At 40.1% G+C, this 25,857-nt stretch overlaps 1 protein-coding gene across 4 annotated transcripts in view; it reads left to right on the top strand.

The window, feature by feature from the left end:
• Positions 1 to 24,958, top strand: part of LOC102940187 (probable acyl-CoA dehydrogenase 6) — a 136,955-nt gene extending 111,997 nt beyond the window's left edge. For all 4 annotated transcript variants that reach the window (XM_037890669.2, XM_037890670.2, XM_043541191.1 and 1 more), the window contains exons 4-9: positions 420 to 526; positions 6,301 to 6,468; positions 9,925 to 10,098; positions 19,115 to 19,276; positions 19,418 to 19,568; positions 24,646 to 24,958. In XM_037890669.2, the coding sequence (XP_037746597.1) occupies positions 420 to 526; positions 6,301 to 6,468; positions 9,925 to 10,098; positions 19,115 to 19,276; positions 19,418 to 19,568; positions 24,646 to 24,739 (856 nt within the window). In that variant the 3' untranslated portion in view covers positions 24,740 to 24,958. The remainder of the gene's footprint in view (positions 1 to 419; positions 527 to 6,300; positions 6,469 to 9,924; positions 10,099 to 19,114; positions 19,277 to 19,417; positions 19,569 to 24,645) is intronic.
• Positions 24,959 to 25,857: the final 899 nt, after the last annotated feature.

Raw genomic sequence — 25,857 nt, 5'->3', positions numbered from 1 at the left:
CAGATTGCTTTCATTGGTCACCGGGAGATGGATGCTGATTCCAGGAGACTCCAGGCCAATCGTGGAGGATTGGCAACCCTAGGAAATGGTCTTGATGCCCGCCCGATGTAGATTGGCACAGAAGGCTGGGGAGAGGTCATTGGATCCACATTTACACAGATTTGGACACCCCCAACACAATGGGTACAAAGTAGTTGTGGCTGCTATTCCAGCCAGAGGTTGGAATGTGAGCTTGGCAGATCTCTATCCCATCCTTGGGCTTGGAGGTAGATTTTGCTCTGTGCACACCACCCACATAGAGATACATTATATAAGTGTTACGTGGGTGGAGTGCGTTTCACCAAGAAAGACTAGATTTTATACGCATAACTCCCCTTCAAAAGCCTTTAACAGTCTGTGTTTCCATTCTTTCATTGCAGATTTGGTTCTGATGAGCTGAAACGACAGTTCCTTGTACCAACTATAGCTGGAGAAGTAGTGGCTTGTTTAGGAGTCAGTGAACCTGGAGCAGGGTCAGATGTTGCAAGTAAGCAAACTGATTATGCCTAGGATTGCTAAAGCTAACATAGTGGAGCAGAACTTAGATGACATGGTGATGAAAATGTCAGTACCCTGTTTATCTGGATTCCCCCATCATTGCTACTACCATGGTGGTTTTGGTGGGAAATTTCTAGGAAAAATGACTAGTATGGGCAAGATTGGAAAAGGAGAACAGACCAACAAGACTATGGAAGTCTCTGAGCCAAATTCAGCAGTGATGTAAATATTAGTGTAAATTATACTGTCTCATAAACTGGTCAGAGAGGGATTTAAGTAGCTTTAAGTGGTAAAGTGGTGTAATTTGCACTGATTTGTCATTCAACAGATGTGTGAATCTAGTGTGATTTAGTTCCTCATGAGAGAATAAAAGAAAGCACAACTAACAAGAGATTATAAAGTAAGGTGGGGAGGTGTCATTCTTTAGGTCACTGCTGAATCTGGCCCACTGTTCAAAAGAAAAGTATTCTACACTTGAAGAGACTGAATGAGTTAACTCTCCATATTGCAGAAAATAGCCCTAGACCAGCACGGCTTACTGATATAGACATAGCACTTGCAACACCTGCTAATGGAGATCTGAACTTATTTACAGTGGTGACAACTGGAAGATATTGGGCAGTCATCTGGAAACTGCTTTAATGTATCATAATGCCGATTTTCTTCCATTTCCTCTATGATTTCACAAACAGTGACTCCTTCACTGCAGATTCTGCTGTGAATTGTACTTTTCAACTGACTCCACTATCTAAATAAGTTAGGGCAGATAGTAATCTTGTGAAATACAGGAAAAGGTTAATATGCTTGAAATTATTTTCAAACGAAAGTATAATTTTATAAAGTCAGGGAAGATATTTTACAGATGCCTTTCATACTGACCCTAGAGTTTTGCTGTCTTTGTTTACTGGTTGCCCTTTTGTCTTTATTTACTTATTGCACCTGTTCAGTTTCACTTGTCTAGCCTTGTCTGTGCTAGGGAGCGAACACTGCCAGCACCTACCCTTCTTGCAACACATCTCTTGTCCCAACATACAAGAGTGCTTGGAACTGTGTGGCGGGATTGCCAGCACAATTGCCATTGAATTTGTGCAAAGCTAATCTGACCACAACTGTATTCTGCCCTGCACTGTTTCAATGCTAATACGTACTGAAAGCCCTGGCATTTCATCTTTACTGTTGCAATACGACCTTCCAGCACAATCCCACAACACTCCTGCAACTCCTTCAGTGACCACTCTGTGTAGTGTAAAATTCCTCCTGTAGTGTTGATTATTTTCTTGTTTAGAGCTAATGTAGTTTGTCATGTTGTGCATAAAAGTTTTCTGTAGTCAATGTCTGTAGTCATACGCCTTTTCTTGTTTCAATACCTAAAGACTGTGTTATAAATTAAGGATGTATTTACATATGAAAGTTAATCTGGAAAAAGGTGGTGTGTGAATTTAAAGTGGAGTAACTATTCCTGATTAACTCCATAGGTGGACACTCTTATTCCAGAACAAAATGGATTGAGAATAAGGCACTATTATTCTGGAATAAGAGCACCAACACATGAAGTTAATCAGGAATAGTTAATTAGGAATAGCTATTCTGGAATAACTCTCTATGTAGAGAAGCCATTACATTGTTCAGTGCATAAAGCAGCCTATCTCTTGAACAATTAAATGGAACGGGCTTTGCAGAAAAACAATTTGATATATCACATCTCCACATATGGATTGCTACTCCCACAACACCCTTTTTCAGTGAAGAGGAACCCACCATGGATTGGTACTGCAGTGGTTGGAAGTGGCTCTGTTTGTGGATACAGCGAACAGATTTACACAGGCCATTATGGTTAGTTTAGACACACAGCTCTCTTACAAACTACAGTGGTTCATCTGAACTAGTAGGAGTTATAATGGTACAAATTTATCCTGCAGACAGGGTTAATGAGATTATAGCTCATGGTGGCTGAAGTTTCTTGGTCAATAAAACCATGTAAAATGTTTAGTTTCTAGAATATTTGCTCTGTCAAAAACACAGATTACATTTTGATTTCTGATTTCTAAAGACAAATATATCTCCAGGATCATTATTCAGTGTTACATGTGGTGGTTTAGTCTAAATAACGGTAATGGAAATGATATGCTTTAATCCCTCTGTACCATGCACCATCATTTTCTTTCCAGTAAATTGGCTCTGTTTGTAGGAAAGTTCACTGTTATCATTAGTTTTATTTCCAGTAACAGAAAGTAAATTAACGTGACGTAACTAGCAGAGGAAACACAGCATTGACCAATTATTTTAACAAATGCCTTTCTGGTTAAATTAAATCAATATCAGAACTTTCTAAATATGGTTTTGATTTTGGGATGGAGTGGTGCAGATAATTGTGACTTAAATTCTTTGCTTAGGTACTAGTTATTTATCATCTAACTTGATTGGCATAATACACTTGGAATAACACTTTGGAAAATCAAAGGTAATCTGTTTTTATTCTTAAGAGGTCTCTCTGTTTAACTGAAGAGAGAGGAGGAACACTCAATGCAGCTGAGAAAGGGAATGTGGGGTGCAAAGGAGGCTTTCAGTCACCTCTGTGCTCACCCAGTCAGGGGCAGGGGGGGAGGGGTCTGGTCCCCAGTATAAGGCTACTCTTCTACTTACCAGCTGCCAGTGGTTCCAAGTGGCAAGCAAGGATCATTGAGTCAACAGTGTGCCCTTATTGCCAAGAAGGCCAATGGCATTTTGGGATGTATAAGTAGGGGCATTGCCAGCAGATCGAGGGACGTGATTGTTCCCCTCTGTTCGACACTGGTGAGGCCTCATCTGGAGTACTGTGTCCAGTTTTGGGCCCCACACTACAAGAAGGATGTGGAAAAATTGGAAAGAGTCCAGCGGAGGGCAACAAAAATGATTAGGGGACTGGAACACATGAGTATGAGGAGAGGCTGAGGGAACTGGGATGTTTAGCCTACGGAAGAGAAGAGTGAGGGGGGATTTGATAGCTGCTTTCAACTACCTGAAAGGGGGTTCCAAAGAGGATGGCTCTAGACTGTTCTCAGTGGTAGCAGATGACAGAACGAGGAGTAATGGTCTCAAGTTGCAGTGGGGGAGATTTAGGTTGGATATTAGAAAAAACTTTTTCACTAGGAGGGTAGTAAAAGACTGGAATGCGTTACCTAGGGAGGTGGTAGAATCTCCTTCCTTAGAAGTTTTTAAGGTCAGGCTTGACAAAGCCCTGGCTGGGATGATTTAATTGGGGATCGGTCCTGCTTTGAGCAGGGGGTTGGACTAGATGACCTCCTGAGGTCCCTTCCAACCCTGATATTCTATGATCAATCAGGCATAAGGGAGCCTTGGCCATGTTACTACAGTGGCTCTATTTCACACAAGGTTCCTTTTAGGCAATGGAAATACTCCAACCAGGGGGACTGACTTTAGGGCATCCGAGATCAGTGGCTTTCAACCTTTCCAGACTACTGTACCCCTTTCAGGATTCTGATTTGTCTTGCATACCCTCAAGTATCACTTCATTAAAAAAGTGCTTGCTTACAAAATCAGACATAAAAGTGTCACAGCACACTATTACTGAAAAATTGCTTACTTTCTCATTTTTATCATGTAATTATTAGGGCTATTGATTAATTGCAGTTAACTCAAAAAAATTAATCGTGATTAATTGCAGTTTTAATCGCACTGTTAAACAATAGAATACCAGTTGAAATGTATTAAATATTTTGAATGTTTTTCTACATTTTCAAATTTTTTTATTTCAGTTACAACACAGAATACGACGTGTACAGTGCTCACTTCATATTGCTTTTGATTACAAATATTTGCATTGTAAAAATGACAAACAAAAGGAATAGTATTTTTCAATTCACCTCATTCAAGTATTGTAATGCAATCTCTTTATTGTGAAAGTGCAACTTACAAATGCCCCTTCATGCTTCGACCACCATTCCAGAAGACATGCTTCCATGCTGATGATGCTTGTTTAAAAAAATGCATTAATTAAATTTCTGACTGATCTCCTCAGAGGAGAATTGTATGTTTCCTGCTCCATGGTTTTACCCACATTCTGCCATATATTTTGTGTTATGGTATTATAGGATGATGACCCAGCATATGTTGTTTGATTCAAGAACATGTTCACTGCAGATCTGACAAAACACAAAGAAGGTTCCAAGATCAGATTTCTAAAGATAGCTACAGCACTCAACCCAAGGTTTAAGAATCTGAAGTGCTTTCCAAAATCTGAGAAGGACGAGGTGTGGAGCATACTTTCAGAAGTCTTAAAAGAGCAACACTCTGATGCAGAAACGATGACCACCAAAAAAGAAAAGCAACCTTCTGTTGGTGGTATCTGACTCAGATGATGAAAATGAACATGCGTCGGTCCGCACTGCTTTGGATCGTTGTTGAGCAGAATCCGTCATCAGCTTGGACAGACGTCCTCTGGAATGGTGGTTTAAGCATCAGGGGATATATGAATGTTTAGCACATCTGGCACATACATATCTTGCGACGCCAGCTACAACAATGCCATGCAAACACCTTTTCTCATTTTTGGGTGACATTGTAAACAAGAAGCGGGCAGCATTATCTCCTGCAAATGTAAACAAACTTGTTTGTCTGAGCGATTGGCTGAACAAGTAGGACTGAGTGGACTTGTAGGCTCTAGAGTTTTACATTGTTTTATTTTTAAATTCTGTTATTTTTTGTACATAATTCTACATTTGTAAGTTCAACTTTCATGATAAAGAAATTGCATTACAGTACGTGTATTAGGTGAATTGAAAAATACTATTTCTTGTTTTTTACAGTGTAAATATTTGTAATAAAAAATATAAAGTTAGCACTGTATACTTTGTATTCTGTGTTGTAATTGAAATCAATATATTTGAAAATGTAGAAAACATCCAAAAATATTTAAATAAATGGTATTCTACTCTTGTTTAGCAGCGCGATTAATTGTGCAATTAATCACAATTAATTTTTTTAATTGCACAGTTGAGTGCGATTACTTTTTTTAATCGCTTGACAGCCCTAATAATTATAAATTAATTGGAATATGAATATTGTACTTACATTTTAGTGTATAGAGCAGTATAAACAAGTCATTGTATGAAATTTTAGTTTGTACTGACTTCACTAGTGCTTTTTCTGTAGCCTGCTGTAAAACTAGGCAAATATCTAGATGAGTTGATATACCCCCTGGAAGACCTTTGCGTACCCCCAGAGGCATGTGTACCTCTGGTTGAGAACCACTGGCCTAAGTGATCTGGTTCCCCACATTTCTCACTGGTTTCATTTCATTCATCTTTTTTCTTTAGATTACCTAAAATGCAGTAGAGCAGAGTGGTCATTCAAACGTAAAGGTTGTCTGCACAATCCTATTGTGGTACCAGGCAGGATCGGCTCTAGGCACCGGCAAAGCAAGCACGTGCTTGGGGCGGCACAATTCCAGGGGCCGCCATCCTTTTTTTTTTTTTTTTTTTTTTTTGGCTTGTGCAGTTGCACTCTCGGAGCTTGGGGTGGCAAAAAACCTAGAACCAGCCCTGGTACCTGGTATTTTTTAATCTGAAATATGACTTAAATGAATGCACATGAACAATTATGGTATCTTTAGCATTTGCTTCCACGACTCTCAACACTTGTTGAGCAATGAGTGAATGCTAGCTGTCTGACTGCTGATGTGACTGAGAGATTAACGCTACCAATCACACCTCAATCACCTGATCCGTGAAAAGAACCTCTTATTTCACATTTGTTTTTAAATAGGTATCAAAACAACAGCAGTAAGAAAAGGCGATGACTATGTCATAAATGGTGGCAAGATGTGGATTACTTCAGGATGTCAAGCTGACTGGATGTGCCTGCTGGCAAATTCCAGTGAAGGACCTCCCCACCAAAATAAATCTCTTATATGTCTACCAATGAACCTACCAGGTAAAAGCACTGATTTGTTTTTCTTACAGTTTTCTTTTTATTGCGTTTTATAGCACATGATATACAATCTTTTGGAGAGAACATAATATGTCCTCAACTCAGTGTTATATTGTCAAATAAAGTAACCAAGCAAATATTCCCTAGGATGGAGTACTGCAAAAAGGGACCTGGGGGCCATAGTGGATCACAAGCTAAATATGAGTGAACAGCGTAACACTATTGCCAAAAAAAAAAAAAAAAAAAAAAACCAAGCAAGCATCATTCTGGGATATATAAACAGGAATATTGTGAGCAAGACACGAGAAGTAATTCTTCTGCTGTACTCTGCGCTGATTAGGCCTCAACTGGAGTACTGTGTCCAGTTCTGGGCACCATATTTCAGGAAAGATGTGGATGAATTGGAGAAAGTCCAGAGAAGAGCAACAAAAATGATTAAAGGTCTAGAAAACATGGCCTGTGAGGGAAGATTGAAAAATTGGGTTTGTTTAGTCTGGAGAAGAGAAGACTTAGAGCTGTTGTGGCAACCTGTGGGCTGTACGCGACTCGTCAGGGTAATCTGCTGGTGGGCCACCAGACCATTTGTTTACATTTGCACGGCCACCCACAGCTCCCAGTGGCCGCGGTTTGCCGTTCTCAGCCAATGGGAGCTGCAGATAGCCGTGCAAATATAAACAAACAGTCTGGCAGCCTGCCAGCAGATTACCCTGACGGGCCGCAAGTTGCCCACCACTGACTTGGAGAGAATATGATAACAGTTTTCAAGTACATAAAAAGTTGTTACAAGGAGGAGGGAGAAAAATTGTTCTCCTTAGCCTCTGAGACTAGGACAAGAAGCAATGAGCTTAAATTGTAGCAAGGGAGGTTTAGGTTGGACATTAGAAAAAACTTCTAACTGTCAGGGTGGATAAACACTGGAATAAATTCCCTAGGGAGGTTGTGGAATCTCCATCACTGGAGATTTGTAGGAGCAGGTTAGACAAACACCTGTCAAGGATGGTCTAGATAATATTTAGTCCTGTCATGAGCGCAGGGGACTGGACTAGATGATCTCTCAAGGTCCCTTCCAGTCCTATGATTCTATGTCACTCTGAAATATTAAATGGTAGGTACAGAATGAATGAATGAACAGAAAGGGACAAAGGGAGGAAATTAAATGTTTTGCAGACTTCAGACTCTGATGCCAAAGCTACTGTAACATAAAGGTTTCTTCTGGCCAGAAATATTGTTTAAAAAAGTCTAATAGGCTTCTGTTGGAATAGTTTATAAGCTACTGTGGAAACAGATCAGTTAAGTAATTGCCAAGGACAAAATTAATACCTTACAAAACATCATTAAAAACAGATTGAAGCAAAACTCTGAATAAACTATCATAATATCCAGTGTTTTAACCTTGGAGAGGGTCCACAAATGCTGTCCTGGATTCTGGTCCTCCACCACTCCCACCCCACCTCATCCCCCCAAAATGGTGTTCAGCTACATCCACTCCTCACAATATATTGTGTATTATTTTATCTTTATAGACTACATGGAGCTTTGGAGGATAAAAACTGTAAACTTCTGTGCTCGCCTTTCATCTTTCCAAAACACTGTTGAACTCTTTCTTTAGTGAGTGAGAATTACAGCACAGAATTTATACTTGTATACTACTACTTAGAAAGTTATCAGTATATTAATAGATGTACAAGTTACAAACACTTTTTCTCCATAAGAGCATTTAAAATATACGTATATTTCTAGGGGTTAAGTATTTAGTTTTACTAAGTAAATTATTTAAAGTAAGAAGTTTTTAATCATAACTAAAGAAACATGATCACTGAAAGTGTTTATGTTGTCATTTTAAATATACGCCCCTATATATGAGCACATTTTCACTATTACTGTATAACAGTATACAATATTTTATCTGTAGTATATTCAGATGTTATATTGTGCAATTTTAATAAAAATTACTTTTGGGGCCTCGTCTGCTATACACACAGTAATACATATAATACAAGATATTACATATATAATAATACGATAACATAATACAAGATGGTAATATATGTATTTCTTATATAAAGAATGCATCTGAGAAATGGTATTTGATTCATAGTGTGTAATCATGTAAATAAAGATTGTGCATTAATACATAACAAACATAAGGTGGGAGCATGAAGGTAATGCATTCAATTTTAATTTTATCATTTCTAAAGCTTTGGTTGCTTAACCATGCAATTTTACTATTGCATTAACATAGTGTTTGTGATTTAATGTTACACAAGCCACTGCTAACACTGTGGTTGGAAGAGCACAACATTTATTTCAACCTAATCTGATATCATGTCTACTATGGAGGTGGATTATTAGATAACGCTAAATAACGCTAAATAAAATTATGGATTTGGGCCCACCTCCTGGTGTAAAGCTCATCCAATCTCTGCATGCCAAAAAAAAGGAGGAGTTCTCATATTGTTTAGTTTTGGATCTCCTTGTTGGAGTGAGTGAATGATACAGCCTGGCAAGATACCATAATTGTAGAGAAGATGCCATTTGAAACTAGATTGTGAAAATCCTACCTATGTTGGGTGAAATTCACCACCTGAGACATATGCGCCTCTGAAGTGGTGCATTGGCCCATCTGTGCAAGAATAAATTTCACACCTTGATGAGATGTGGGACTTCAGTGGGATTGCTTTTATGGCAGCTCAGTAGTGAGAATAAGTGTTTCAGTGTGGACCAAAACACATTTTCCCTGACATCTGATGCTTAAACTGTTTTCATAAAAAAGCAATTAACAAAGGGTCAAGAGCAATGCTCTCAGGAGGGTTAAATAATGAGCCATATGCATTTAGAAGCCACTCAAGACTACCAGAGGCAGAAATGCTTTTTTTCCTCATGTGAAAAGAAAAAAAATTCCTCTATGCCATTGACGCTGTTTGGGGATTAATTTCAAGTGATTTAACTGTAACTGTCCAGCTGCAAAATGGTCACTGCTAGCTGGCAGAAGAAAATGAATAGCTGGTGTTAGTTGCTGAAAGCCTCCATTGTATTCCATACGTATGTAATGTGAGAATGCATCCGATGAAGTGAGCTGTAGCTCACGAAAGCTTATGCTCAAATAAATGTGTTAGTCTTTAAGGTGCCACAAGTCCGCCTTTTCTTTTTATTAAAATAAAGGCCATTTCTACTAGCAAATCATTAATTTTTTAGGATTATGAGAAGTAAGGTCTTTAGGATTATGAAAATTCTGATTTCCCATTTAAAAATAGTGGTGTTCTAACAGATAGGGAAGGAATGCTGTGGTTAAGTTTAAGACACTTTCATGTTTTCTTAAATTTAGGATTTTATTGTAGCCTAAGCATAGACATTTTCAAATTTGCAAACATTAGTACAGAACTCTCTCTTTTGTTAAATTAATATATATACCATAGACTCTTATTCCCTGTATCCTTCTTAATCCATCTTTATTTTTAGGTGTTTCCATTGCTAAAAAGATAGACAAGATGGGTATGAGGTCATCAGACACAGCACAGATCTTTTTTGAAGATGTCAGAGTTCCCAGCAAATACCGAATTGGGGAGGAAGGAATGGGCTTTACATACCAGATGTTGCAATTCCAGGAAGAGCGTTTATGGGCAGTAGCCAACAGTAAGTCATCAGCCATACTCCAGGCAAGAGAGAAGACTCTTACAAAATGACTAACAGAATTTACTTTCCTGGTGGTGGATTACAGCTAACTCTTGTGATTCATTTTTGTAAAATTGGTCATAGTCTAGACATAGAGAACTTTATCTTTGTAGAGCTGGAATAAAAATGAAATGGAAAGAAAGTAACCTTTGGATACTACTAGTGAGGCACTGTATGGTTTTTGTTGTTTGTTTTTTTGGTTTGGAGTTTTTTTATGTGTTTGTTTGCTTTTGCTGGAGCTTTCTGACAACAGCATGAGGAAGAATGCAAATGCAGCAGCATTGTGTGTGTGGGCTGCCAATGAAATACAAAGATGATCATAATACACATGGAAAATAGCAAACATGGATTTACCATAAGGCTGCGTTCTGAAACTGCCTGTAATGGAGAAGTTATAATTTTCTGTTTTTTCTTAAGAGAATTTTGTGGCTGTGTAAGGGTGCTCTTCTTTAACAGCTCTCTATCTCAAATCTTCTATTCACCTTGATACAGATACAGCATAAGCAGTGGCAGGACAAATTTCCCCGTGCTGCTCTGCCTCTGTGACTCAAGCCTGAACTGGCAGGCCTCTTCTGTGGGAGTGAGAGCGTGGCTTAGTCTCTAGACCCATTTAGAGCTTGCTTCTGCTCCCATTGGAGTCAATGGGAATTTTGCAGAACTTAAGCAGAAGCAGATGGAGGGTTTTTTTGTTTGTCTGACTGTTGTTTTTATGGTGCCTCCTTTAAGTTTTGTGAAGGTGGTCTTGTGATGCAGACACTTACTGACTGAGAACTGATTGTGACAGCCAGCACTTATTAGTGCATAAAGTACCACACAAGTGCTGAGTATTATTAATAATTAACTTAACTTGGACTACCAAATAGTAATCAAATGGTATCAAATTTCAATCATTACTAACGCAGGACAAATTCAAACCTGTGTCCCTTTACCAGCCTCCTGAACCATTCACTCTTTTACAATATTTACTTAGTATTATTTGGCCCACTCTAAGAAGATTATCTTTACTAAAATTTCAAAGTTATGTAAAGGTATTTTAGACAGGACTGGTAGCTCTGTCTGTTATTAAGATTGCCCAATGTGTCCCATTATATGATGCTGTTTTCAGTTGCTTATAACTTTGTCCAACTTTAACTGTTCGGGCTGAAATTTTACATGCTGGGCATCTGTATTCAGTCTCAATTCTTCTGGAAAATGTCATCCAAAATGGTTCAGCGATTTCTGAGAATGAAGTTAGGAAAAAATAGGCTGTTTGGCTCATCTTAAAAAAAAAAATCTGGTGACCTTTTCTTTGAACAACTCTAGCATCCTCAGGCTTTGGAGTGGGGACTTGAAATTTAGTAGGGGGTGAAGGATATGCCTTTTTGCCAGCCCTGTGGAAATCTACCTAAATTTGGCCAAGTAATAAGTCTCAGAAAAATCACAGTTTGCATATGCTCAGTAGAGACTTGTGTGACAAAGCTCTGTTCTTGCCTCCGAGGGTCCCGTGTTTCCTGGCGGATTTTGCTAGCCTCAGAGGCTCACTGTGACCCTCCACATAACCCTTCTCTCTCTAGAGATGAGGGTCACAGTCTACTGAGCCATTTTCATCATAAGCCAGCGAGGGGGGTGAGGCAAACTTATCCTTCCTTGCACAGTCTCTGTTGTCTCCCAGTCTCAGCAATTAATCAGGGGGCAAAGGTGTGTGTGTGGGGGGGGGGAAGCCCAGGCCCACCCTCTACTCTGGGCTCCAGCCCAGGGACCCTAATAGTATCAGCTATGGTAGCTGACCTTTTAGAAACATGACATGTACAATTCCCTGGGCTACTTCCCCCACAGCAGCCCTCACTTCCTCAAGCTCCACTTCACCCTTACCTCAGGGCCTCCTTCCTTGTGCCTGATATGGTGTGTACGACTCAGTCTCTCCAACAGCGCAACTTCCTCCCACAGCTCCTGACATGCACCCCCACCTGACTAACTGGGAGGCTTTTAACTAGTTTCAGCCAGCCCCAATTGGCTTCAGGTGTCCCAATCAACCTAGCGTTTTCCCTGCCTTCTGGAAAGTTCTTAATTGGCCCCAGGTGTCTTAATTGACCTGGAGCAGCTGCCATTTCACTTATCCTGGTGCCAGGGATTTGTTTAGCCTGGAGCTAATATATCTACCTCCCACTACTTTTTTATAGCCATCTGGCCTTGCCCCGTCACAGTTGCTAGCGCTTAACACCTAATATCGCTAAAGAATCCACCCTCCCTAAGCATGCCCCAGCCTCTCCTAGTTCTTAGTGCTGACCAGACTGTGCATGCACCACCCTATCAGAGGGACTGAGTATGCCTCCTCCAGCCCAGGGCTAGAGGGACGAAGCTGGATTTTTCCTGTTCAGCCTTATGCTGGCCCTCTGCACAGAGGTGAATTTCACCCGAAGAGTGCAAGAATCTTGACTGTCTCTAGGCCCTGGGCTGGGAGTAACTCCTTTTTCCATCTCCTCAGTCTTGCATATCCACAAAGTCAGTCACAAGCTGTCCGTTAACCATTGGGGTCAACTGCAGAATTCTTTCCATAACACAGACAAAGGTTTGCTGCTGAAGCTTAAAAGACAAAGTATCCCCCCCGCCGCCCCCAAAAAGGCAAAAGAGTCTCGCTGTGACAAGATTCTTCCTACAGATATTTGTATCATTCTGCTCTTCTACCAGTCCCATCAAAGCCATATAGAAGCTTTTTTTCTTAATTAATTAGTATGTCATTACACAGCAGTTACCATCTATCCCTTGGGGATTGTATGCAAGGAAAAGACAGCTTTGTCCCCGTTGAAATCTTGTCAATTTTTAAATTTTAATTTGCAGATCTCTCTCTCTCTTATGACTTGTTCTCATAATTACCACAGTAACTGAAGAGCTGATGTTCCCCTCTCTCCACAGGGATAAGTGAACATTCCAACAGCTGTCCCACTGGGAATGCCACTCAAATTTTAACCACTTCCAAATTTTCCCTTCTCTTCTGCTTTGATGTGGCAGGAATTACATCGCAGAGCCATAGAGTTTAAGGTCAGAAGGGATCATAGGATTGTCTACCCTGACCTCTTGTGTGTCACACGCCATTGCATTTCATCCAGTTATTCCACTAATGAGTAAAATAAGTTGTGGTTTTGGCTAAAGCAATCTTCCTGAAAGGCAGCCAGTCTTGTTTGAAGACATGGGAAATCCACCACTTTTCTTGGTAATTTGTTCCAGTGGTTAATCACCCTCATTGTTAAACATGTGTGCCTTATTTCTGATTAAATTGTCTGGCTTCAGGTTCTGGGCATTGGCATTGGTTCTTGTTATGGCTTACTTCACTATACTGAAAAGCTCTTTGGTACCAGGTATTTTCTCCTTGTGAAGGTACTTATACACTGTAATCAAGTCATTTCTCAGTTTGGTCTTCGATAAACTGAACAGATAGACCTTCTTAAGTCTCTCACTGTAAAGGTGTTCTCCAACCCTAGAGTCATTTTTGTGGCTCTTTTCTGCGCCCTCTCCAATTTGTCAACATCCCGAGGAACGTATGCACTATTCCAGTATCAGTCTCACCAATGCCATATACTTCCCTACTGTTGTTACTCCCATTTATACATCCATGTATCGCATTAGCCCCTTTTGCCGCAGCATCGCATTGTAGGGTGACCAGATGTCCCGATTTTATAGGGACAGTCCCAATTTTTGGGTCTTTTTCTTATATAGGCTCCTATTACCTCCAACCCACATCCCGATTTTTCACACTTGCTGTCTGGTCACCCTATCGCATTGGGAGCTCATGTTGCGTTTCTTGTCCACTATGGCCCCTATATACTTTTAAGAGTCACAGCTTTCCAGGATATAGTCTGCCATTCTGTAGGTATGGTGTACAAATTTTCTCTATAAAACGTAATAGAAAGTTCCTCCAAGTTTAGAATATAATATGGATGTTGAAATAAAAGACAAACAAAAGAAAGTGGCTGAGAAATCAAAATTGAAGGATGGAGGATTAAATTACACTTTATCTGTGGAAATAACAGTGAAATGGGGAAAAGAGTCCTGTTATGAGAAAGGTGACAGAGGTTCAGAGAAACTTCCTGGTAGACATGATAAAGCCATGCAGCTTTTTGTAAAGGGATTAATGTTGTTAAAAAACATCTGAGACTGAATTTCTCTGAAAACAAAGTCAACCAAATTAGCACAGCCTTGGAAACAATTTTTCATTTTTAAGATATTTTTTAAATATGTGATCTGCAGGGATCTGTGGTCCTGTAGCTCAGCCTAAAAAGTAATGTGATGCCTGTAATGTGCTGACAAAGACTTTTTGTTGTACTGAGAGAAACATTAGTTGACAGAATAATGTGTATTTCCTTTTCATTTTTTTAAAGGACAGCAAGGTTAAAACTATATTATATTAAAAATCTCTTCATACCTCTGGCTCCAATCCTGCCACTGGATCCGCATGGGAGTGGGGATTCAACCCTGGGAAACCAAATATAGGACTGGGCCTAAGTTGCATGTAAAATGATATTTTTAAAATCTTTTATTTTCTAAATAGGGGCAGATTTTCAGGGCCAGCCTCCATCCCTGCAGGCGTAAACATTTCTAGATAATCTACTCACTTCTTGGGACCCACAAATGAGAAGGTTGAAGTCTATCTTGTAAAGTGTCCCCTTGCAGTTCAGTGCAGATGCAATTATTTCTGGACACAAAATTGTTCCTATAAAGCATAGACCAGGTCAAGTCTATCTGATAGCCTAATCCATAGTTTGTATACCTGAGGAAGTAGCACATCTTCAAAGAATTTTGTTTTAATCTGTTTCCATTGGAATTTATATTAAGAATAGAACAAAAAGAATAATTTTCTGGAAATGTTTTTATTGGCCTTATGTTTCATAAAAATCTTATTTTGCCAGATCAAAATGTGGTCCCAAATTATTAAACATTCCTTTCTCTCTTTGTCTGCTAAATGTGTCACAAAGACAAGGTGAGTGAGGTAATATCTTTTATTGGACTAACTTCTGTTGGTGAAAGAGACAAGCTTTTGAGTCACACAGAGCTCTTCTTCAGATCTGGGAAATGTACCCAGACTGTCACAGCTAAATACAAGGTGGAACAGATTGTTTAGCGTAAGTAGTTAACACACATTTCAAGGGACCATTAAAGGTGAAGTAACCAGTTAACATCCCACCAGTCATCCAGTGTCTCTTTTCAGTTGATGATTTTTAGTGTCTAGCAAAGTTATCAAGTGAAGCTTCTAGGCTTGTCTCTTGAAAGTGTTGCGCAGATTTCCTTTCAGAATGAGGACTGGGAGGTCAGAGTAATCGCGTTGTGAAAAGTGTTCACCCATAGGTGATGGAGTGTTTTTGTTTTTTATCATTTTTCTGTGTGAGTTCATGTGAGAGCAGTGTTTGTCTGGTTTCACCCACATAGTTGTTATTGGGGCATTTAGTGCACTGTATGAGGTACACCATATGTGTGATAGGCAAGTGTAGGACCTATGAATCTTGATAGGTATGTTGTGGGAGTGTTGATCATCAGAGCAGTGGAGATATGCCTACAGGCTTTGCGTTTCTTGTTCTGGCAAGGGCTGCTGCCGCTTTGAGTTGGTGTATCCTATCTGGTGTATCCTCACCTTGCTTCTAGTGATGAGCTCGGAGAGGTTGGCGGTTGTTTGAAGGCCAAAAGAGGGGGTTCAGGAAAGGTTTCTTTCAGAGTGTGGTCCCCATTGTGTATGTGTTGTAATTGTTTGATGATAATCCATATGGGTTCCAGTGTGGGGTGTGGTAAGTGACAACTAGGTATGTGCGGTCAGAGCGGGTTTTATTTCTGTATGGAAGCAGCTTTTTCAGGGTACTTGGGTGGCCTGTTACATGATGTGAGCTACTTCTCTGGTGGAGTGTCCTTGTTTGGGGGAGGCAGTTTTAAGTATGTTGAGGTATATATCCCAGTTTTTCTCCTCAGAGTCTATTTTGTGGTATCTGAGTGCTTGGCTGTAGATAAATTTCTTGATGTGTTTGCGTGGTTACTAGGTCTGTGAAGGCAGGTGTGATTATGTTGGGTTTCTTGTATATAGTTTTTTGTAGAGTTCCATTGTTGAAGCTGATCATGGTGTTCAGGGAGTTGATGCTAGTGTGGGAGTGTTCTACAGAGAATTTGAGGGATGGGTGATAGTTGTTGAAGTTATGGTGGAAATCTATGATGGAGTGTATGTCATCGGTCCAGAAAATGAAAATATCATCAACGTATCTCAGGTATATCATTGGTTTTGTGTTGCATTTGTCCATAAATTCTTCCTCAAGGTGTCCCATGAAGATGTTGGCATATCGTGGAGCCGTCCTACTACCCATCACTGTTCCCATGGTTTGGACAAAGTGTTCATTGTTGCATGTAAAATTCTTATGAGTGAGGATGAAATGGATGAGTTTGATGATGTGTTTGGAGTGGATATCTGAGGGCTGTCCATTATCTTGTAAATATTTGAGGCAGGCAGCAATGCGAGGGATGTTGGTGTACAGGGTACTGATATCCATAATGGCAAGGATGGTGTTCTGAGGAGGTTATAAATGTTGTGGAGTTTCTGGAGGAAGTCAGTTGTGTCATGGAGGAAGCTGGCCCTTTGTGCGGTGAGTAGTTGGAATATGGGTTCTATGAGTCCTGATATTCCCTCAGTCAGAGTGCTGTGGCCAGATATGATGGGTCTGCTTGGGTTCCCTTGTTTGTGTATTTTGGGAAGCATATAGAAGGTCCCTGGAGTGGATTTGTGGGGGATGAGGTTGTAGAGTTTCTCTTTGAGTTGTTTGGGGGAGGATTTGATGATATCCTTAAATTCCTGGGTAAACTGTGGTGTGGAGTCTTCTTTGAGTTCTTTATAGTTGGTGTATAGCAGTGGTTCTCAACCTATTTACCATTGTGGGCCACATGCAATACTACTTGCATAACCCTGAGGATGTCACATGGGCCACAGCTGTGTGCTGATTGGGCCGCAAGTGGCGAACCACTTATGTATAATATAGTAAATATATCACAGACATTAATAAAAGCTGTGTTTCTTGCTTTCTTGAAGAAAATAATGAAGCACACCTTTCTGTTCATAATGTCACATGCCCATTCAATTTTAAAAATCTGTCATGTTGCCCTCAGGACAACATGGACCCCTACAGAGTCCCACAGATGCTAGCAGATCACACTGTAAGACTGGGGACCTGGACAGTAAAGTGCAGATCTCTTTTATTTATTAATTCCTATATTCAACTTGGAGGTGATGGGAAAGTTTAATGTGTGCTAAGTCTGTAAAATGGTATCTTTCTAAATATTTAATTTGTGCATGGGGGCTCAGGTCTGTGAGTCATGCAGCCAGGGCCAAGTCAGAGAACAATGATAAATGTTTAGGCATGAGGTGTTCTGCATTCTGATGTGGCAGATTGTTAGGCTTGGGAGTAGATGGGGATGTCCCCTTTGTATCCCTGAGGAATGACCTTGCACATTGGTTATCAGTAGAATGAAGAGAGCTTAGTTCATTTCTTCTAGTTTAAGGAGAGTTGTAGAAAGACTAGGCATGGGAAATTATGTACAGGGGAGCAGATTGTTCCACATATGTCTACTGTTGTTACCCAGGGTTTTCAGAACCCACAGTAGTGGTAACTTAACTATTTCACTCTAGGTGGTATCAAGAATAAATCAACGGGAACACAGAAATTCCATCTGATAAAAGATTAATGCAAGTAAGCGTGCTCTGTCTAAAACTGCAGTTTATTAGATTTAAGCACACACAGACATAAGCAATAAGTTTAGAACATCCCAAATATTTACCTAAAATCTGGAATAGTATTGAGTAATTAACAGCAGGTTTACTTTGGCCAGTTGCTAACCCACTGGGGAGAAAAGGTGTAGGGAAAAATGTGTCTCAGGATGGCTTCAGAGGTCTGCTCCAAGTACACTGTATTAGCTAATCTTTATAACTAACTTCTACAAAACACGTAGGTCATCGTGACCCCTACTAAATCATCACTTTTCCTAACTTTCAATAAACTACTTATCAACAAACATTCCTAACAATCTTAATTGTAATAAACTTCTATATCAAAGGCGCCCAGATTCAAGGTTTTCTGTCCACTTATTTTCTTTCAGTCTCAGTTGTTGACCTTTTTCTCTCCCCTCCTATTTTGATTAGCAGAAATTGCCAGCTAGTTTTGACCTTGCCTCTAAAAGCCTGCTTTCAAATTAACCCTATACTATGTGGTGTTCTATTTTATTAATTCATGGTGGTTGAGTGCACATAATAGGATTGCCATTAGCATGATCACATTCTGGGGTACACTCCTACCCCTCAAATCCAGGGTAACACTCTAGGATTCTTACACCATCCTTTGAGGCCACTGGACTCTATGGACTAATGGTCTTATTGAGTATAGTAATTCTTATGTTCCTACAGTTCAGAATTCTTTGTTCCTTTAGCTTGTCCCAACATGTACAGAAGGTTATATGGGTGTGATGGGTGACCAGTGATGAGACAGAAGCAAGGAGTAGCCTTGAAAGTGATGCAGAATGGGATGTGGAGTCCCTGAAGGGACTCATAAAGATGGGTGATGAGGCAGGGAAGATGAGTTTGGCAGCTGTGCCATGTGGATGGCCTAGAAGGAACGAGGTGAAAGGAGAGAAGAAGGTTACAGTAATCAAGCTAGGAGATTACTGAAGCATGGACAAGGGTATTGGCAGTAGATATAGAAAAGAAGATGTTCTTAGTATTCCAATTTATACATACATATACTCTAAAGTCTTTCTTCAAGACATATCGGAATGACCGACATCTGTAGGGAAGTGAAACTATAAATAGTAAATAAGCCCCATAGAATAATTTATTTTTAAATAACTAGTTTATTCATTGTACCTATTTCACACAAGCTGGGAGGAAAAAAAAGTCTTCCTTTTTAACAAACCTCACACACACCACATAACCACAAAACCCTTGAGTAAAAACAGCTGTTGCTCTGTGCTTTGATTCCTCTAGTCCTGGCACCAATGGAAAATGTGATACAAGAAACTATTGACTATACTCGCCAACGGAAAATATACAACCAGCCAGTACTGCATAACCAAACAGTGCACTTTCGCCTGGCAGAATTAGCAACTGAGGTGGAACTTGTTCGCTCTCTGCTCTACCAGGCTGTTGGTAAGCTTCCACATTTGACTTCAGGAATATACTCTTAATATAAAAAAATTGTCATGATTGGAAATCTGTGGGAAGGGGGTTGGGAGTGAAGTTACACTGCAGTCGGTGACTTACTATAGAATTTGTGCTTTTTTATTTTAGCTCTCTATATCAGAGGCAATGATGTGACCAAATTTGCTTCCATGGCTAAACTAAAGGCAGGTCGTCTAGCCCGTGAGCTGAGTGATAATTGCCTCCAGTTCTGGGGAGGAATGGGATTCACCAATGAGGTGCTAGTGAGCAGACTTTACAGGTGAGTCACTGTTTGACAATGTGAAAGGTTTTGACTCTGCTTTAAATAACTTTGATCAAATATATGGAGTATTAAAAACCCTACATGGGATGTTTGCTCTTTCCAGTTTTGCTGCAGTGAAAATAATCTGGAACAGACCCTCAGTTGATGTAAATAATGAAGTTCCATTGGAGTTACACAAGCCACAGATCTGATCCTTTGATTATCTCCTGCCTGATCCTGCAGTGGGATCCACAGGCACAGAGTTTCATTGGCTCCAATGTTACTTTGCCTAGGGGTAACGGTCAAGGAACATGGAAGAAGATCCCTTTTGCAGGATCACCGCTTTAAACAGTAATTGTGTGGTTTAATCTACCCACAAGGCTCGTCTGAAGCTCAAGTAAAGGGAGTGGTCACTGGTGACTCCATATTCCTTCTACAGTTCACCATTAGCCCTATATGTCTCTAAGGCAGTAGCTCCAGAGAGAAGGACACCTTAATGACAGGTCCTTTCCCCATTAGCAAGGGGGTGCCTATCCTAGGTGCTCCTGACACAAATTACAGAACCAAAATAAAAATGAATGAGCAACAGAACTTGACCCCCCATAAAAATGGATTCAGGAGTCTACCTTTAGGCTCCTGTTTTTGAAACTCAACACTCCACACAGCTCCAACAACCTTTCCCCTGGTGGACCTTCCAGTATTCTTCTCTGGCAGCCTGTGTGGGGCTAGCTCAGGGATCCTTTCCAAGACATGTGGAGGAATGAAGTTCTGCCTCTCGCTCCCTCAATGCTGCCCCTTGGATGGGATTTAAGAGATGCAAAGGCCTTACAGTGGCCCTACACACCATGAGTAAATTTTACCTGTAGAGACTCTGTGGACTTTTAAAAGGGAGATGCCAAACTATACACCCTGAGCCCACTGAGATTCATGCAAAGATGATAAAAACAGAGGGAAGAGAAATACTGACTATAGAAATGAGCAAAATTGTAAGGAGAGTATTTTCTATGCATTGCCAATAATCCTTTAAGTGGGATGCTGGCTCCAGTACCTGTGTTCTTTTGGAGGATGGTTATAGCCTATATGCCAAGTAAAGTTATTGCTGTATGCATTTTTACATAAACAAAATATGGATCTTAAATTCTCTTGCTTATAGTAGATTTCAGCTTGCATATCAAACCTCATAACAAGATGCCTAACAAAGTGTTAGTGGAATCAGGGTTAGGTCTGTCAAGGTATTAGTAAATATACCATTTCTGTGTAAAGTGGCAATAGGAAAATTGAAAAACTGGAAGTTATAAAAATTTTACTTCTTTATAATGTGTTACTTTGTTTCTAGAAATAAAGCTCTTGAAATACTTTTACTAAAGATTACACAGCACAGGATATAAACTGTCAACAGTCTCATTGCTAACAACCTCTTCTGTTAAACCAATGCAACAGAAGAAGGAAAGTGTAATTTAAAAACGTCTGATATAAAACTGCCGTCCCTTTGTTAGAAAGGCTGTAGAACTGCTGCTTCAGAGAGGCAAGGCTGATGTGGGCTGGCTGAAAAAGAGCTCGGATGTGTTGACCACAAGGTAGTGATCTGGCAATTTCCCGAGCTGGGAGCAGTGTAAGTGCTTCATTCCCCAGAGCATCTTTCTGCAAGCTTCCTGCCCTTTTCCGAACATGCTGCTGCTGGCAGTGGTGTTGTAATACATTTGTATTACATATGCCACAGGAGTGGGATTTACGTGGAGGATGGAAATAAATCGCATGCATTTGAAAAGGTTTGATTTGTCCTCTGAACTTGTGGTTTTGGCACTATTGCTACTTCTGGGAGCACCCGTTTGACTCTGATATGGCTGTTCTGGCCCATTCCAGGATAGTGTAGTTATGTATAAGGATTCCAGGATAAGCAGACTAGTGTAGTTATGTATTTGCTCTCCAGCTGGCAAATCCAGCACATTTCCTATTGGGATCTAACCTGTGCCTGCCATCTAATATTAAAGAAATAAATCCTTGCCACCTCAAAAGAAAAAGCCTTATAAATAGACCTAAATTATGATGATCACACTCCAGAATTTTGTTATGAACTAATACAATTCCATGGCTGGATAATTATAGTCACCAGAGAGGTGAAGTAAGAATATTACCTGAAGGAACAAACAGGTTTACTCTGTGATCCTTTGTAATCTCTACTAATAAACAAAGCAGCAAGTCTCCTAATACTAGCTCTTCCTTTTACTCAGACATTGCTGTAATCAGTTCACATCACTGTGACGTTTGTACAGCAGCAAGCAGCTGTTACTGTAAGTGCATGGCATGTCCATTCAGTCATACCAGGAAAATTAATTTGCAAAGTAATCCTTAGTAAGCAGCGTTAGTGCTTGACACACAGGTCAGTCTGCTATTACTTCAGCAAGCATCATGAACTATGATAACTGTTTAATACAGTCAATACATTTGAAATTGCTTAACAGTGTTGGTAGGGAGTTTTAACTAGACATTGTACAAACCTGTCTGCCAAGTTGTTTCAGTAATTGTTATCACTTTAAGTTCAATAGCTCTGAAATCATTTGTTCTACAAAAGTATTTCCAACATACAGAGTTGTTAGAAGGTGGAATTAATGAAGGCTAGTTACGCCTCCCCCTCACTAAACACATCCTGCTGCTTTTATGTAATACATTTCCCAGATGTTTCACTTCTTATATCTCAGTGTTTATTAAATAAAATAGATATAGTAAGGATTTTTCTTTTCTTTTTTGGGGGGAGAGGAGGAAGAGAAAATCATTTTCGCTCACTGATTCCAGATATATGATTGTTTCATGGAAAGATCCCCATTTTATATAGACAGACATCTTCCATATATTACATATTTGGATATTCAACAAACTTAGATTTCATTTTAATATAACATGACTTTTTTAGCTTGTCAGTGACTAAGTAATTTGCTTTATTAGAAACTGTTTAAATTTGTAAAGAGTTATGATCAACCTGAAATCTAGTTATCACAAAATTTTTTTACAGTAGTTTAAAATACTAGGAGCTACCTCTGACTTCTGTCATCTGTTACAGTGTTGCAGTCTCGCATTCCTGCTTTTTAAATGTTTTTCTTCCCCAGTTGCTGTGTGTAAAACCCAGGCAAGCAACAGGGGAAATTGATTATTGGCTATGCTTATGAAACAGGTAAAATGACTGTAAATGGTGCTGCCAAATGTGCAAAGTGGGGTAAATCCAAAAGATTTCTTTTTCTCAAATACCTTTTAGTTATTGCTAGGCAAAGTTTTATTAGTAATAGATAAAATTATAAGTATGGTTTTTAAGTTGTTACTTTGAATAACCAAGCATTTGCTCGGTTTCAGAGTAGCAGCCGTGTTAGTCTGTATTCACAAAAAGAAAAGGAGGACTTGTAGCACCTTAGAGACGAACAAATTTATTTGAGCATAAGCTTTCGTGAGCTACAGCTCACTGCATTGGATGCATTCAGTGGAAAATACAGTGGGGAGATTTATATTTCCCCATGTTTATCCCCCCCCACTGTTCCTCAGACGTTCTTGTCAACTGCTGGAAATGGCCCACCTTGATTATCACTACAAGGGGTGTCGTCCCGTTTCCCCCCCCCCCCCCCCCCCCCCCCCCGCTCTCCTGTTGGTAATAGCTCACCTTAAGTGATCACTCTGGTTACAGTGTGTATGGTAACACCCATTGTTTCATGTTCTCTGTGTATATAAATCTCCCCACTGTATTTTCCACTTAATGCATCCGATGAAGTGAGCTGTAAGTCACGAAAGCTTATGCTCAAATAAATTTGTTAGTCTCTAAGGTGCCACAAGTCCTCCTTTTCTTCAAGCGTTTGCAGTCACAGTATTTTGTGGTTTTTTAGAAAATGTTTAAAAAGTCAGTGTAACCTTTTATGTTGTTTTTTCAAACAGACCATAAATCTTATGAACGTATACATCTGATCTAGAATGACTAAGTAATTTCTTCTTTTCTTGATATGTGTCTGATTACCACAATGTCGCTATTGAATTGAAGAGTGGTAGTTTAGCAAAACAATTTTTTCCCCCAGGGAAAATCAAATTTACAAAGAAAATAGGAAAGAGCAGGGGCATGGTGGTTTATAGATCTGAGTTGCTATGAGAATTTAGGCATTGCGGGTGGGGATGGCTCAGTGGTATAACAGCCAGCTTTTCAATTACTATTGCTGAAACCACCCACTCAAAAGTAAGTCGGGTTAGAGCGGCCCTTCCAGGAAGATAAACTGAGTAAAAGTAAGGCCTTAAAAATAGTCTTATCAGATCAGGGTGGATGTTGGATACCATAATGTATTTTAAGAAGTAGTATTTACTCCAAAGTCGTGCAAAAATGGACTGCCCGCAGTGTTCTGCAGAACCCTCGCTGCTGTTTGATTGTGACCCTTCACTACAGAGATCACTGAAGTTCAATGTTACAGACTACACTGAATTTCTGAAAAGTTAAAGGATGCAAGATGCCTTTTCTCCCTACAACCTTTTTAGGGAACCTGCTCTCTCTACCCTCCATCCCCAGCAGACACATTTCCAGAGAAAAGATGGGCCACAATTCCTTTTGTAAAGTGCAGCCTTCGTCGTGGGGAGCATGGAGATTTCAAGTGTTAGCCTAACAATCTTGGACAATCTAAACAGTGTAGACAATGGAACACCAAGCTGCTCTTTAAAGGTTTCTCTGGCCGATTTTTAGAGCTGCAGGAAGGTAGCAAAGGGGCAAATCCTTCATAAGCTTTACTTTGAAGGGGAAACAAAATTACTGAAATTCAGAGCTAGCATTACACTTGAAGAAAACTGCACTTCCAAACTTTAGGCTATGTCTGAAGCAATGCTGTGTTTTTCTTTTCAAACAACCTGAAAAGTTCCTTCACTCTGATTGATGTGTATGTATAATATTAACTAAGGTTTTGTCTAGGAAGTATATACACTTTTACAGCTAGAGTATGTTTCTGTGTAATAAAACCGGACGAAAAGTAGCTTTGTAGTAACTAAATGGGGGGGGGGGGGGGAGGAAACATTTCAGTTCAGCATGAATTTTCAGCTGATGTATCATACAAATGTTTTCACCCATTCTTTTTCTCTGCAGAGACTCAAGACTACTGTCAATAGGGGCTGGTGCAGATGAAGTCATGCTTTCCATTATATGCAAATATATGGAAACTCTTCCACAAAAGAAGTAACACCCAGCAACAGTTACATTTCTTCATTGAAAATTCATGAGAGAGATACAGTATATTGATTACGTACTGAAAGAATAAGCAATATATTTAAGGTGAAATTTAAGTGAAATTTTCTAGCATTTATGCCAATGATCTACTAGTTAGTGCCTTTGTATACAAAATTTCTTGTACCATAACTTTTAAATTAAATACTGAAATTAAAAGAAAGTAATCTGAAAACATGTATCCTCTTGCAACATTTTTTTCTCTTGTTGCAGACTAGTTGCTGCTTGTGAGTGGTCCAGTGCAGGGGTGGCCAACCTGAGCCTGAGATGGAGCCAGAATTTACCAAAGTACATTGCTAAAGAGCCACAGTAATATGTCAGTAGCCCCCCATCAGCTCTCCCCCCCGCCCTGTGCCTCCCGCCAGACGGCAGCCCTGCCGATCAGCGCCTCCCACTCCCTCCCCGCACCTCCCGATCAGCTGTTTTGTGATGTACAGGAGGCTGGGGGGGGGGGGGGGTTGGAGCGAGGACATGACAGGCTCAGGGGAGGGGGCGGGAAGGAGTGGAGTGGGGGCAGGGCCTGTGGCAGAGCCAGGGGTTGAGCAGTGAGCACCCCCTGGCACACTGGAAAGTTGGCGCATGTAGCTCCAGTCGCAGAGTCGGTGCCTGTACAAGGAGCCGCATATTAACTTCTGAAGAGCTACATATGGCTCCGGAGCCACAGGTTGGCCACCCCTGCTCTAGTGCATATTAAGTAAATGGAGTGAGTGTCTACTTATATAAGCAAGGTACATCTACATTTAAAAAACCTAAACCATGATAAAATTGAGTCAACTTGCCACATCCAGTGCAAGAGACAATTCTACCAGTAGTTTACTTAAGCAAATTTTAATGTAAAACTGCACTGAACACCAACCATATTGGAGGCATGCACTTCATCTTAGGTTGTAAGCTCTTTGGGGAACGGACTTTCTTTTTCTTCAGTGGTTGTACGGTCCCTGGTCCAGAATTAGCGCTTCTAGGCACCACAGTTTCTCATACCGCATTTCTTGCACTTGTACATTCTGTTACTGGAACGGTAATTCTGCTGTCCTTCATTCACCTATAGGTTACCTAACTCTCACTTAGTAATAT

This window comes from Chelonia mydas, chromosome 2, assembly GCF_015237465.2.
Source record: "Chelonia mydas isolate rCheMyd1 chromosome 2, rCheMyd1.pri.v2, whole genome shotgun sequence".
NCBI lineage: Eukaryota > Metazoa > Chordata > Testudines > Cheloniidae > Chelonia > Chelonia mydas.
The sequence above is the reverse complement of the archived record's forward strand: the minus strand, read 5'-3'. Positions and strand labels throughout refer to the sequence as shown.